Source organism: Carcharhinus amblyrhynchos, chromosome X (genome assembly GCF_965287045.1).
Source record: "Carcharhinus amblyrhynchos chromosome X, sCarAmb.v2.hapA, whole genome shotgun sequence".
In the NCBI taxonomy this organism is placed as follows: domain Eukaryota; kingdom Metazoa; phylum Chordata; class Chondrichthyes; order Carcharhiniformes; family Carcharhinidae; genus Carcharhinus; species Carcharhinus amblyrhynchos.
The window spans coordinates 10,062,236-10,078,423 of NC_137359.1; the positions used below are offsets into that span (position 1 = coordinate 10,062,236).

Sequence of the window (16,188 nt, forward strand, 5' to 3'; positions counted from 1 at the left end):
GTCACCTGAGATTTGTGTTTGTGCACATGTATGAATGACACTGGAGTCAATGCTAGGCAACAGAATACTGTTCCATTTCTGCAGCATTAATGGGAAAATACAGGAGAAGTAAAAAGCCTTTTGGCCCAGTCTGCATCATTCCCTCAAGGTCAAGAGTAAAAAGTCCAAGGGCATTTTTGGAAGCAAGAATAAGGAAAGGAAACAGATCCTGCATGTTAAGATTTTAAATGGAGTAGCAGAGCTAATGTACAGGCCACCATTAAGGAATCAACAGTAGATACAGCAATAAGACAGGCAGACAGACGCCTTGGTTTCCTTTGCAAAAACGTAAAGAATGCAGACGTTTGACAAGCAGGAAAAGACAGTTCATCCAGCCTGTCCCAGACAGAAAAATAATAGATGATGCTGAACATATACAAGACCTTAATCAGACTACAGCGTGAATACTGAGTGTTGTTTTTGGCGATCAATTCTAAGTAGGACGTAAAATACAATGTAGGTTCACTTGGATGTTACCAGAGGTGAGGGGCTAAATTATAAAGAGAAACCCAATAATGTATACATCCCCTGACCCATTGAAAATGTTGCTAGTGCCATGATCTGATAAGGGAAGTACCTGGCAAAAATGTGAACTCATTCACTTTGTATTAGTATGCAGGTACAGCAAGCAATTAGGAAATCAAACAAAATGTTTGTTGCTCATTTCAATATTAAAAAGTAGGGAAGCTTTGTTCCAGTTGAACAGGGTCTTAGTAAGACCACATCTACCTGTAATGTGCATAGTATTGGTCTCAGAAGCAGTTCAAAGAAACTTCATTTGACTTATTCCTGGGAGGAGAGTTGAGTCATGAGGAAAGATTGGACCTATCTGTTTGAGATCAAGAAGAATGAAGTGTGATCTCATTGAAACATCTTGGATCCCAAGGGGAATTGACAGAGTGGATGTTGAGAGCATGTTTCCCTCTTATGGGAGGAACGAGAACTAGGGAACATAGTTTAAGAATAAGGCGTCTCCAATTTAAGACAGAGGTAAGGAGATTTTTCTCACTCAAGAGGGTCATTAGTCTGTGGAATTCTCTTCCCCAGACCAGGTTAATTCATTTTTACCTTACAACTATGATAGACCAGTTATGAGAAACTGACCCTTTACTAAACCCAGTAAAGGTTAATATTCCATTGTGTTTTTAAAAAAGGTTCTGTGTTTTGATCTTGAGCACAAGGTACTTGAAATGCAGCAGTGTTCTTGGAATTATTAAACACTCACCATCTGTGCTGGCATCATCCACTAATAGTATTTCCTTGAGGAGTATGGCTGGAGAGGTATGCATCACACTGTACACTGTCCTCAACAAGGTGGACCAGGCCTCATTGTGGAATACTATAATCACACTGGTCGAAGGTAAAGGAGGGCAACGCTTGAATCTTTGTTCAATACACCTGTCAAGACAATCCAAGATTTATTTCTCAAACATCCTTGCTTTCTTTGTGAATCCTACACCCTAGCTGGGAGATACGAGTGCTGAGAAAATGGAGCATTTTCCGTTCCATCTCATGCACCAGGTCTAGATTTTCCACATTGTTAAAATATCACCACTGTGTTAATCCTTAAAACAGACCAACACCAATTGGAACATCTAGGTTGGAGGGTCATCACCATCAGGCACAGCGTACTGAGAAGCAGATCTCTCTCAGTGCCACACACACACACACACACACACACACACACACACACACACACACACACACACACACACACACACACACACACACACACACACACACACTCCTTACTTTAATGTCTTAACCAAAGGATGGTACCTCACTTCAGCATGACATGGGAGTCGTCAACCTACACTAAGTGCTCCAATCTCGGAGTGAGACTCGAACCGTAGAATCCTACGGTGCAGAGGGATGTCATTCAGCCCATCAAGTCTGCACCAACTACAATCCCACCCAGGTCCTTTCCCCACAACCCCATGCATTTACCCTAGCATGTACCCCTGACACTAAGGGGCAATTTGGCATGGCCAAACCACCTAACCCGCATATCTTTGAAGTGTGGGAGGAAATTGTAGTATCCAGAGGAAACTCAGGCAGACACAGGGAGAATGTGCAAACTCCACACAGTGACCCAAACCAGAATCGAACCTGCGTCTCTGGTGCTGAGAGGCAGCAGTGCTAACCACTGTGCCATCCAAAACCCACAAACTATTGACCAAAAGTTGACTGCACTCCAAAGCTAGGCATAGAATACCTCACAGCAGTATTTTCTGGAGGTTGACCAGATGGTTTTAGACTGACTGAAATGTCTACCTCTCCCCATATATATTAAACCAATGGAAATTCTCTAGGACACATCCTTTTGGGTCAAAGGCACCAGATGGGAGTCTGAAGGGAAAGCGATTTAAATGGTAAAGCCCCATAAAAAGGATTCTATCTGGACTTAGAGCAAATGGAAAAATAACTGTTTAAAAATGGTAACTTCAATTCTGACTGGGAGCAATGCAAAATATTGACTGGACTGATCACAACCCCAAAGTCTTGTACTGACCCAGCACTCCATGAAAAGAAAGGAATAAATGGTTCTTTCATGTTGAGGTTGCACCACACCTGTACAATCTGTGAAGCACAAGAATGTAACCAAACAAAAACTAAAATATAGAGCACTGCACTGGGAGACATCCTGGCTTCACACCCATGGTAGCAAACAGGCCATCTTTGAATACATAGTGTCTAAGCATTTCCCCTAAAGAAAGAGGAATCACCTTGCCTCTATCTGTAGATAGCTACTGGGTCTGCCTAAACTAATCTGCTGGCTGCAAAGGCCCAACAGAACAGCCTGGATAGTCTGAAACCCGTTTTTGACTGACACGCAATAACAACGTCAGCCAACCCTATGCTCAAATGGAAATCTCACCTCCAGGGTTTGAAGGATAGTTGGTGCGAGTACGATTGCACTGGGGGCCACTTAAAATGCTCAGACATTAGAGGGAACTTTTTGCCTCCAACTGCTTAAAGCAGAGTCTGGATGCCCAAAATAGGAACATTCTTCATTTCCCAGCACCAACGTTCCTCACATTAATAAACACAAAAATGTAATTAATAAAAACCCAACAACCCCAATCTCAACAACTCGATCAAATGGGAACATTGATCTCCTACTCTGGAGGCCGTGTGTCTGGTCCGAGGGTCCTGTGTAAGGAGATGCGGTCACTGGCGAAGGCATTGAAACAGTGCTTGTCAAAGCCACGCGTTTTCTCCTCCTGTTGTTCTGGTGAGAGATTGTCTGTATGGAACGCCTTTGCATCAGCACCAGGGGCATTGGGATCTTCAGAAGGGCGAGGAAGAAAGATCTTCAGTTCTGCCCCAGTGTAAAACCCCGACAAACATGACTTGGTGTCATCAACAAGCTCTTCCCCGCGATCTGGTGCGATGATCTGAAACTTAGGCATGGAGTCTCGGATATTGTTCACCGCTCCAAACATAATCCCCAGCATGCGGTCCTTACTGCCCGACAAGTCTTTAAACCAAGAGTCATCCTTCGGGCTTCTTTTGACAATATCTCTTTGAAGAATGAATATAAAAATCATAAATATTATACTGACCATGGCAAGTTTGACTGGACCAAAACGTTTCCTAAAAAACAGCCTCATGGTTGCTGGTTAAATGTTACTGAATACGAACAATACTGAGATTTCCAGGTTTCTTGTAAAGCTGTTCCGTTTTATTCACGTTGACGTTTCCACAGCAGAAGGCCACTCCATTTTGTTTTCCAAAGCTCAAATGCAGGGACCTGGAAGAAGAAAGATAATTTAAATGAGTCATCCCCAGTCTTTCCAACCCCTATCTTCTCCCCTCCTGCCTTGACAGTATAGACCTTCAAAGTGTCGGTTACCTTCAAATGTTTCCATGTGCTTTTGTTCGCACACAAACAGCAGAGAGGATCAACAATTCCATTACATGGGCATCACCACCAAGTCCAATCCGTTAAGGGTTACACCTTAACCGGAAGGGCACAAATATCCTGGCTGGGAGTTTTGATGGAGTGTTTCGGCAGGGTTTAAACTTGTGTGGCAGGGGGGTGGGGATCAGAACAGTAGGTCAGTAAGCACTGAGGCCTGTGGTCGAGCTGGGGGCCAGGGCAAGGCTAGCTAAGAAGAGGAGCATTCTGGAGGAGGATGATCTGAGTGGGCCTGGAGGTCTGGAGTGCATTTGCTTCAATGCGAGGAGCGTAACAGGTAAGACAAACTTAGGGCCTTAATGCTTACGCAGAATTTGGATGTGGTTGCGGTGACGGGGACTTGGTTAAAAGGAGGACAGGACTGGTAGCTGAATATTCCGGGGTATAAGTGTTTTAGGTGAGACAGAGGAGGGGCTAAAAGAGGTGGGGGAGTAGCAATATTAGATAGGGAGCATATTACAGTGGTGCAGAGGGTGGACAATTTAGAGGGGCCGTGTAACAAGTCACTGTGGGTGGAGCTCAGAAACAGGAAGGGCACAGTCGCTATGCTGGGGGTGTACTACAGGCCACCCAAACAGCCCACGGGAAGTGGGGAAAACGGATATGTAAGGAGATTCTGGATAGGTGCAGAAAAAAAATAGGGTTGTTGTAGTGGGAGACTTGAATTTCCTTGGTATAGACTGGAAAGTGCTTTAGGGCTGGCAGTCTGGACAGGGAGGAATTTGTAAAATGCGTACTGGAAGGTTCTTTGGAACAGTACGTAGACAGCCCAACTAGAGAGGGGGCTACACTGGACCTAGTTCTGGGAAATGAGCCCAGTCAGGTCGTCAAAGTTTCAGTCGGGGAACATGTGGCAAATAGTGACCACAATTCTGTTAACTTTAGAATAGTAATGGACAAGGATGAGTGTTGTCCCACGGGTAGGGTGCTAAATTGGGGGAAGGCTAACTATAGCCAGAGTAGTCAGGAACTGATGGCTGTTGATTGGGAGAGGCTGTTCGAGGCTAAGTCCACGCCTGACATGTGGGAGTCTTTTAAGGAACAGTTGATAAGGCTGCAGGACAGGCATGTGCCTGTAGAAAGGCTAGGATAAGAAAGGTAGGATTCAAAAGCCATGGATAACCAGGGAAATTGAGGATCTGATCAAAACGAAAAGAGGCGTACGTTAGGTCCAGGCAACTGAAAACAGATGGAGCTCTGGGGGAATACAGAGAGTAGGAAAGAACTCAAACAGGGAGTTAGAAGGGCAAAAAGGAGGTCACGAAATGTTCTTGGCAGACAGGATTAAGGAGAATCCTAAGGCATTTTATTCATATGTTAGGAACAAAAGAGTTGTCAGACCTCTCAGGGACAAAGGAGGGGCATTATGCTTCGAACCCAAGGGAATAGGGGAGATCCTAAATGAATACTTAGCATCAGTATTCACAAAGGAGGGGGACATGTTGACTGGGGAGTGTCTCAGGGGGAGGTGTTGACCCGTTACAGAGAATCTCCATTACAAGTAAGGAAGTGTAAGGTTTTTTAGGGAACGTTAAAACTGACAAATCCCCAGGGCCTGATGGCATCTATCCTAGACTGCTCAGGGAGACGAGATGAAATTGCTGGGCCTCTGACAGAAATCTTTGTCTCTTCACTGGACACAGGTGAGGTCCCTGAGGATTGGAGGATAGCAAACGTGGTACCATTATTTAAGAAGGGTAGCAGGGATAACCCAGGGAATTATAGGCCGGTGAGCTTGACGTCCGTGGTAGGGAAGTTGTTGGAGAGGATTCTTAGAGATAGGATGTACGTTCCGTTCAAAATGCGCAATTAGTGACAGACAGCATGGCTTTGTAAGAGGGAGGTTGTGCCTTACAAATTTGGTGGAGTTTTTTTTTGAGGTGACAAAAACGGTTGACAAAAGGAAGGGCTGTGATATCGTCGATATGGATTTCAGTAAGGTGTTTGATAGAGTCCCTCGTGGCAGGTTGGTTCAGAAGGTTAAGGCTCATGACATACAAGGAGAGGTGGCTAGATGGGTAGGGAACTGACTTGGCCACAGGAGACAGAACGTAGCAGTCAAAAGGGTCTTTTTCTGGAGGTCTGTGACCAGTGGTGTTCCGCAGGGCTCTGTATTGGGACCTCTACTATTTGTGATTTATACATATATGATCTGGAAGGTGGTGTAACTGGTGTTATCAGCAAGTTTGCGGATGACACGAAGATGGCTGGACTTGCGGATAGCGATGAACATAGTCGCGCAATACAGCGGGATATAGATCGCCTAATTTTCCAGCCTGAGAAATGGCAGATGGAATTTAATCCAGATAAATGCAAGGTGATGCATTTTGGAAGAACTAATGTAGGAGGGAGCTAGACAATTAATGGCAGGGCCATCAAGAGTATAGAAACACAGAGGGACCTAGGTGTGCAAGTCCACAAATCCCTGAAGGTAGCAGCACAGGTGGTGAAGGAGGCATATGGTATGCTTGTCTTTATAGGCTGGGATATAGAGTATAAAAGCTGGAGTCTGATGTTGCAACTACATAGAACGCTGGTGAGGCCACATTTGGAGTAGTGCGTCCAATTCTGGTTGCCGCACTACCAGAAGGACGTGGAGGCTTTGGAGAGAGTGCAGAGAATGGAATGGGAATGGGAATGGAATTAAAAAGTAGAACCGACAAGGTGGTTATCTCCGGACTACTGCCTGAACCGAGTGCAGACGGGTGTAGGGTTGATAAGATTAAGGAAGTGAATGGGTGGCTCAGGGATTGGTGTGGGAGGAATGGGTTCGAATTTATGGGGCATTGGCATCAGTATTGGGGTAGGTGGGACGGGGTTGGTCTGAACCGTGTTGGGACCAGAGTGCTGGCTAATCGTGTAAATAGGACTGTAGTTAGGGCTTTAAACTAATGGGGGGGGGGGGGGGGGGGGAGCGTGCGAGGGTAGGTGACATTACGGGGTCTAAAGTAAAGTAAAGGAGAGGGTGCAGGTAAGGGAGGAGGCCAAGGATGTCCCAATAATAAAAAAAGGAGTAGGGGGCGTGAGTATGGTTGGTGGCGTTCTGGCAAATAGGGTACAGGTGAAGGCTGGGATGAAGGCACTTTATCTGAATGCACGAAGCATTCGGAATAAAGTGGATGAGCTGGTGGCGCAGATCAGCACAAATGGATATGATCTGGTGGCCATTACAGAGACGTGGCTGCAAGGTGACAGGGACTGGGAGCTGAATGTCCAGGGGTGTCAAGTGTTTAGGAAGGATAGGCAGGAGGAAAAAAGGTGGGGGGGGGGGGGGGGGGGGGGGCGGGGCGGCGGGGGGGGGAGGAACGTAGCTCTGCTGATTAAGGATAGCATCAGGATGGTAGCAAGGGATGATATAGGAACCAAAGAGCAGATTGTGGAATCGTTGTGGGTGGAGATTAGGAACAGCAAAGGGAGGAAGACGCTGGTGGGTGTCATCTATAGGCCCCCGAATAGTGATCTGGAGGTGGGGCGGGCTGTTAACGCGCAAATAAGTACAGCGTGCAGGAATGGGACGGCGATAATTATGGGGGATTTCAATCTACATATTGATTGGTTGACCCATGTTGGACGCGGTAGGCTCGAGGAGGAGTTCTTGGAATGCTGCCGGGATAGTTTCCTCGAACAGTGTGTGTTGGAGCCGACGAGGGAGTGAGCTATCTTGGATCTGGTGCTATGTAATGAGGCGGGTAAAATTAGGGACCTCATGGTGAAGGATCCTCTTGGGAAGAGTGATCATTGTATGGTGGAGTTTCTGTTGCAGATGGAGGAGGAGAAAGTGGGTTCCCGGACACGCGTCCTTTGTTTGAACAGAGGGGAGTACGGTAGGATGAGAGAAGAATTGGCGAATGTTGACTGGGGGAGCGCGTTGGAAGATAGGTCTGCTGAGGAACAGTGGAGGATCTTTAAGGAGATCTTTCTTGGTGCTCAGCAGAAATTTATTCCGATGGTTAAAAAGGATCGTAAGAGGAGAGATAATCAGCCGTGGATAACGAAGGAGGTAAAGGAAAGTGTTAAATTAAAAGCGGATGCGCTTAGAGTAGCTAGTGGGTGAGAAGAGGATTGGGAGAGGTTTAAATGTCAACAAAGAATGACAAAGAAGTTGATAAAGAAGGGTAGGATAAACTATGAAGCTGGGCTAGCACTTAATATAAAAAAAGGATAGCAAGAGTTTTTATAAATACATAAAAAGGAAGAGGCTGGCTAGGGTGAACGTTGGACCCTTAGAGGATGAGAGGGGGGACTTAGTGGTAGGGGATGGGGAAATGGCAGAGGCCCTGAATAACTTTTTTGTTTCAGTCTTCACGGAGGAGGACGTGAATAATTTGCCGGGTGTTAGCGATGGAAAGATGGTAGGAGTGGAGGGCCTGAATGACATTATTGTTACTAGAGAGGCGGTGCTCGACAGACTGGAGGGACTGATTGTGGACAAGTCCCCAGGACCGGATGGAATGCATCTGAGGGTTCTGAAAGAAATGGCGGAGGTGATAGTGGATGCCTTGGTGATTATTTTCCAAATGTCGCTGGATTCCGGGGAAGTGCCAGAAGATTGGAAAACGGCTAATGTTACGCTGTTGTTCAAAAAGGGTGGCAGGCAAAAGGTGGGGAATTATAGGCCGGTTAGTTTAACGTCTGTTGTAGGAAAAATGTTGGAATCCATGATCAAGGAGAAAACAGCAAGGCATCTTTAGGAGAATTGTTTGGTAGAGCAGACGCAGCACGGTTTCATTAAGGGGAAGTCATGTCTGTCGAATTTATTGGAGTTCTATGAGGATGTGTCTAGGGCAGTGGATGTGGTCTTTCTTGATTTTCAGAAGGCGTTTAACAAGGTGCCTCACAAGAGGTTATTACAGAAGGTCAGGGGGCATGGAGTTGGGGGTAGGGTGTTAGCGTGGATAGAGGATTGGCTGTCAAATAGGAGGCAGAGAGTGGGGGTCAATGGGTGCTATTCAGATTGGCGGTTGGTGACTAGTGGAGTGCCCCAGGGGTCGGTGCTGGGGCCTCAGCTATTTACCATTTATATAGATGATCTGGAGGAGGGAACCGAGTGTATGGTGTCGAAATTTGCTGATGACACCAAGATTGGGGGAACGGCAAATTGCGCGGAGGGTGTGGAGAGTCTGCAGAAGGATCTAGATAGGCTGGACGAATGGGCCAGGAACTGGCAAATGGAATTTAATGTTGGCAAATGTGAGGTGGTCCACTTTGGTAGGAAGGATTATTACTTACGTGGCGAAAAACTGCAGCAGGCGACGGTGCAGAGGGACCTCGGGGTCCTTGTGCATGAGTCGCAAAAACCCAGCCTGCAGGTGCAGCAGGTGGTCAGGAAGGCGAATGGGATGCTGGCCTTCATAGCGAGGGGGATTGAATATAAAAGTAGGGAGGTCTCGCTGCGACTGTATAGGGCATTGGTGAGGCCGCAGCTGGAGTACTGTGTGCAGTTTTGGTCGCTGCACTTACGCAAGGATATTTTGGCCTTGGAGGGAGTGCAGAGGAGGTTTACTAGGCTGATGCCAGAGTTGAGGGGGTTGAACTATGAGGAGAGGCTGAATAAACTAGGCTTATACTTGTTAGAGTTTAGAAGGATGAGGGGAGATCTCATTGAGACGTATAAGATGATGAATGGGATGGATAGGATAGAGATGGAGAGACTCTTCCCGCTCAGAAAGGACAGTAGGACTAGGGGGCACAGCCTCAAGATAAAGGGGGGGGCGGTTTAGAACGGAGTTGAGGAGGAACTTCTTCACTCAAAGGGTGGTGAATCTCTGGAATTCTCTGCCCGTTGAGGTGGTGGAGGCTGCCTCGCTAAATATTTTTAAGACGCGGGTTGATGGGTTTTTGATAAGCGAGGGGATTAAGGGTTATGGGGAGAGGGCGGGAAAGTGGAACTGAGCCACGACAGATCAGCCATGATCTTATTGAATGGCAGGGCAGGCTTGAAGGGCTAGATGGCCTACCCCTGCTCCTATTTCTTATGTTCTTATGTAGAAGGTTTACCAGGATGTTGCCTGGTATGGAGGGTCTTAGCTACGAAGAGAGATTGGGTAAACTGGGGTTGTTCTCCCTGGACAGACAGAATGGAGGGGAGACCTAATAGAAGTGTACAAAATTATGAAGGGCATAGATACGGTGAACATTGGGAAGCTTTTTTTTCCAGGTCAGAGGTGAACGATCACGAGGGGTCACAGGCTCAAGGTGAGAGGGGCGAGGTATAACTGATAGAGGGACTGTTTTTTATTTAAAAAACGCAGAAGGTGGTGGGGGCCTGGAATCCACTGCCAAGTAGGGTGGTGGAAGCAGACACGCTGGCATTGTTTAAATTACCTGGATAGTCACATGAGCAGCTCGGGAAATGGAGGGATTCAAACGAAATGGTCTAGTTGGACCAATGTGCGGCACAGGCTTGGAGGGCTGAAGGGCTTGTTTCCTGTGCTGTACTGTTCTTTGTCCTCTTCCACGTACTATCAGCTTTTACTGGTGGATTGATATTCTTTTACAGGTCAGGCACAAAGATAAATGGAGCATCTCAACTGCCACTCCAAATTGAGATTAGCTAACTTTTGCTGACTGGAGATGAGACGTGCTGGTTATGTTTATTTGTTAGTGTCACAAGTAGGCTTACATTAACACTGCAATGAAGTTACTGTGAAAATCCCCCAATCGCCACACTCCGGCACCTGTTGGGGTACACCGAGGGAGAGTTAACTATGGCCAATGCATCTAACCAGCACGTCTTTTAGACTGTGGGAGGAAACCTAAGCACCTGGAGGAAACCCACGCAGACATGGAGAGAAGGTGCAAACTCCACACAGACAGTAATCCAAGCTGGGAATCGAACCCTGGTCCCTGACGCTGTGAAGCAGTATTAACCACTGTGCAACTGTGCGGGCTAAGTGCATTGGCTAAATTTTCCCTTCGGGTGTACCCAAACAAACAGGCAGAGAGTGTGGCAACTAGGGGATTTTCACAGTAACCTCATTGCAGTGTTAATGTAAGCCTACTTGTGACACTAATAAATAAAACTTTAACTTGGGACTTAGTGGATCATTACCACACTGGACTAGACAGCATCTCTATCAATTCATGCAACAGCAACATGTGACTCAATCAGTAGTATGCAAATGCAATAAAGGGGTTAAAAAAAAAAGTTATGGCCCATTTGCAGGTGCATAACCAGGTTTGGCAGAAGCATGCCTCAACTACAAGACCCAAGGCTTACCGGCATTTAGGCAGCATTTCAATCATTCGATGAACTGCTGGTGCCAGTCTTTCAGAAGCTACTTGCCCATTTCAACAAAATGAATTCTGATTTGCTTGCCTCAGATTAAGTCCAGCTGCAGTGATGGAGTTAATGGGTGGACTACATGAGGATTCCTCACAGAACTCGTGAGTGAAGTGGAGCAAGAAGAGTGCCCCGTGCCTCCTGAGTCCAGATCAAATTGTGAACATGAAAACTAGAAAAACCACTGTTTGCTACAGCACATCCAACTACTGTATCACTCTGCAAATACTCATCTAAAATGATAGTATATTACAGGAACTAGTTATTGGGGACAGAAACAATGCAGACAGCAGCTGCAGCGAGATCCTGGTTAATAGATTAGCCAAAAAAAAACCTGGGACCTTATAGGATGCATGACATGAAGACAGGATGTGTACACTCTTCAACACAGTAAAAAGTCTGACAACACCAGGTTTTAGTCCAACCTATTTATTTGAATAATATACTCACAAGCTTTCGAGGGACACCCTCTTCGTCAGGTGAATGGAGAGTTCTGGCCTCAGAGCATATAAAGCACAGCCTTCAGGAGAACAGTGACCACAATACCACACAACCCTGCCACAGCAACCTCTGCAAGACATGCCGGATCATCGACATGGATACCATCATCACACGTGAGAATACCGTCCACCAGGTACACGGTAAATACTCTTGCAACTCGGCCAACATTGTCTACCTGATACGTTGCAAGAAAGGATGTCCCGAAGCATGGTACATTGGGGAGACCATGCAGACGCTACGACAACGGATGAATGAACATCGCTCGACAGTCACCAGGCAAGACTGTTCCCTTCCTGTTGGCGAACACTTCAGTGGTCACGGGCATTCAGCCTCTGACCTTCGGGTAAGCATTCTCCAAGGCTGCCTTCATGACACACGACAGCGCAGAGTCGCTGAACAGAGACTGATAGCCAAGTTCCGCACACGAGGACGGTCTCAACAGGGATCTTGGGTTCATGTCGCACTATCTGTAACCCCCGTGACTTGCCTGGGTTTGCAAAACCTCACTTACTGTACTGTCTGGAGACAATACACATCTCTTTAAACTGATCAGTGCTCCTTCCACTCACATTATCAGCCACTTCAGGTCTTGAACAGCAGGTTAGGTGTAAAGATTCGCATTCTAATCAGTAATCTCTAAACTGTCTGTGCTTTATATGCTCTGTCTGAGGCCAGAACTCTCCATTCACCTGACGAAGAGGGTGTCCCTCGAAAGCTTGTGAGTATATTATCAAATAAATAGGTTGGACTAAAACCTGGCGTTGTCAGACTTTTTACTGTGTTTACGCCAGTCCAACGCCGGCATACCCACATCTACACTCTTCAAAGCAGAGGACTAATACTGTGGTTTAATTAGTCTTCTCCTAAAGCACAATTTCACAATCATTTAATATTCTTAATTTATTGTGCCCAGCTTTTTTTCTTCTCATGGGCACACACTTGGCTGACTTTGGGTACAGGTGCCAGCTACCCACTGTACCTGATATGCGAGTCTAGAGACAGTGCAGAGGCTGCTCATCCAAGGACGGTATTGAAGTCAAGCCAGAATCTACCCTCACGTGACATGCACTTGTCAGTTGGAACCTTAATCAGGGTGGTGGAAACTCCAAAACCACTTCCCTAGCCCAGATCAGAGGTCATCTGCACGACTTGAGATCAGCTAATTCACCAATAATGATCCACAATAAATTTTACTCATGGGCAGAAAATAAAAGTGATTCACAATGAATGAATAAATAAATAAATCCATTGCAAACAACATGGAACTGCATCCACTAAGAATGAGAGACTACCTCACTCTTTCCAATTAGCACACTCCATTGACAACTCACTCCATCCATTTGGGATTGAAATCAAACCCAGAGTTCCAGAGGGTGAATGGTAATGGTCGATTTATAAAATGTGTAACTGTTGCCTCCCAAAACGTTATCCATTGACAGATAAAAGGAATTTTCCATAAGCAAATAAAACTTTGATGACTTGAAACTTACAACCCTTACGAATGCTAAGAATGGAGACAGGATCTTACAGAACTATTTTGCCCCTTCACCACAATATTAAACCCCAAACACTACAGGATGTTTCTTGCCCATTCCTAATAGGCAGTAGATATCACAGTTGGACTATTTCAGAAGGCCAAACCAAAAGTCCAATTAATTTTACATGTAAATAGAAACAGAATACAGCAAAACAAGTTGTATTCTTGACTCGCAGAATATGAAGTTGATTCAGAAGTGATTTTGATTACGACGAGACTGATAAAGCATTACATAGCTACTTGTCACTGAACCATTTCAGGCAATAAGCAACAGAAATTTACAGATGACAGAAAAATCCCACAACTTCATATTGTTAAAAAGAAATCCCAAAACCAGACTACTCATCTATGATCCCAGTTTCGAAGCATGTACATCACTCCTCTCAAGGGCCACAACCATGCACGTTGAAACTATATTTGGAGCAATGCTAATTGCAGTGATGCACATTTTACGTACTTTCATCCATCTGCAGACATTAGAATTTCAAAAGCCATCAAATTATAGACCTTTTACCTTATAGACACAATTAACCTGTGAACATAGGCAACATCGAACAATAAAATCCAGCTTGACCAGATGCAGGTTTAGGCCTATACTCTCTGGAATTTAGAAAAGTAAGATCAAATTGAGGTATAGAAGATAAAAGGTTTGGATAAAGTAGACATGGAGCAGATGCTTCCTCTTGTGGAGCATTCTAGGATGAGGGGTCATAGTCTTAGGACGAGGGGTAACAAATTTAAAACAGTTGGAGAAACTACTTCTCCCAAAGGGTTGCAAATCCATGGAATTCAGTACCCCAAAGTAGGCAGAGTTAGACAGGCTTTTAATTGGTAATGGGTTGAAAGGTTATGGGGAGAATGCAGGAAAATGGGGATGAGGAGCATATCAGCCATGACCGAGTGGCAGGGCAGACTTGGTGGGCTGAATGGCCTATTTCTGCTCCTATATCTTATGAACTTACAATCCCTGTGGAAATGTGAATCAATATGCGGATATTAGCTAGCTCAAATACAAAGACCGAGAAACTCCCAAAGCCAACTTTAATCCACGTTACTCAGTAAAGTCATTAAAAACAGCTTTTCCCTGCTTGGCACACAAAGATGTAGGTCCCTGCTCATCCAGAGTTGTAGAACATTTTCTGTATAAAGTACCTACCCACAAATAATTCTCTTATGATGTGTTAATTTTATTGTGGCCACGGACTCAAACAGCTACCCGTTTACATTAATGAATCAGAGATTATTTGTTCAACTCAAAATCTTTGCATAGTAATAGTTTTGATTGAAGGCTCATGACAATAAAGATTAGTCTTTCAAATTTACATTTCCACATCTCTCACCATTCCGACTTGCCAATACCCATCGCTGATCTCTATTGACAATGGGTTCAAACCTTCCAATTCTCTGCCCCAACAGGAAGGGAGCACCTTCACCATATGGACAGCTGTGGGTCAAGGCAGCAGTCCACTGCCTAAGGGAAACTAGGGGTGGGCAATATACGCTACATCCTGAATTTTTTTTTTAAAAACAGGTTGGTAGGTACACAAAAGGGTATTTTTCCTAACCAGCTAGTTCTCCACACAATGGGGATAATCAACACAGGCTCAGAAAACCTGGGACATTTCTTCGAAAGGAGAAGAAAAAAGATGCCAAAGAAAAATCAGTGCAGAAAATGGCCCTGCTTACACACAAACTGTTCTTTTTTTTATTGAAGCAATCAGAAACTGGACACTTATCTAATTTTTTTTTAAAAACAGGGTCATCTTACTGGCGGAATAGGTACCATTGGCAATATTGAAGGAAAAAGTATTCGAAATGTATAATGGTGGGCACAAAGGATACAGGGCATTGTGGTTAGCACTGCTGCTTCAGAGACCCAGGTTTGATTCCCGGCTTGAGTCATTGTCTGTGTGGAGTTCACATGTTCTCCCTATGTCTGCGTGGGTTTCCTCTGGGTGCTCCGGTTTCCTCCGAAAGACATGCTGGTTTGGTAAATTGGCGCCTGTTTGGGGACACTGAGGGAGAATTTAGCACGGCCAGAGTGTGGCGACTTGGGGATTTTCACACCAACTTCGTTGCAGTGTTAACAGAAGCCTACTTGTGACTAATAAATAAACTTTAGATCTCCATGAGCTTCTTGGAATACAATTTTCCCAATTGTGAGACCGGGAGCTCTCCCAGTGAGAGATGTGTGATGGGAGTTTAAACCCAGCACTCACAGCCTGGACTGGGGTTATGCAAGTCCAAAGCACAGGCCTTGATTTGTTGTAAGCCACAGACATGGTCTTTCCTTTGCTTCAAGAAAGCAGCATTGGCAGTGGTGAGGTTATTACATTGGCAACAAAAGTGAACAAGATTTTTTTTTCTTGCTCGTCCTGGTAAGCTTTGTCATCCAGCAGAAAGCAGCGATTCCTCAAAGGAAAAAATGCCTTTCTTCAGTAAACGCGAACCTTATGATGCGAACAGAGAAGACTGGGCCCAATATGCAGAGCACATGAGCTACCTCTTTCAGGCAAATAATATTGAGAGAGACGAAAGACAGAAAGTAATCCTACTCAGAGCATGTGGGGCTCTGACAATCAGCATCATAAAAAGCCTGACTTAGCCAGGTCCCTCCGATTTCAGTAAACCTGTACATTTGACTAAAAACCAGTGCGATCCAAAGCCCTCTGTCATAATTCAGAGATATCAACGGAGAGAAATCCCGGGGAATCCATTACAGAATTTTTGGCCAGATTGCAGAATTTGGCAGAACATTGTGGATTTGAGTCATCTCTGAACGAAACATTGAGACACAATTTGGTGTCAACGAACAATTCAAAAATCCAAAAAGGAATGGGCAGAATTTGATCTGGACTTAATGAGCTAATGAAATGGCCTTGCCACTGGAAAGTACAGGGGAAAAAA

At 45.3% G+C, this 16,188-nt stretch overlaps 1 protein-coding gene across 3 annotated transcripts in view; it reads right to left on the reverse strand.

The window, feature by feature from the left end:
* LOC145361859 (polypeptide N-acetylgalactosaminyltransferase 6-like) overlaps nucleotides 1-16,188 on the reverse strand; it is a 78,557-nt gene that overhangs the window by 35,339 nt on the left and 27,030 nt on the right. For all 3 annotated transcript variants that reach the window (XM_080217843.1, XM_080217844.1, XM_080217842.1), the window contains exons 2-3: nucleotides 3,163-3,793; nucleotides 1,265-1,437 (exon numbers count right to left, since the gene is read on the reverse strand). In XM_080217843.1, coding sequence (XP_080073969.1) covers nucleotides 1,265-1,437; nucleotides 3,163-3,653 — 664 coding nt within the window. In that variant the 5' untranslated portion in view covers nucleotides 3,654-3,793. The remainder of the gene's footprint in view (nucleotides 1-1,264; nucleotides 1,438-3,162; nucleotides 3,794-16,188) is intronic.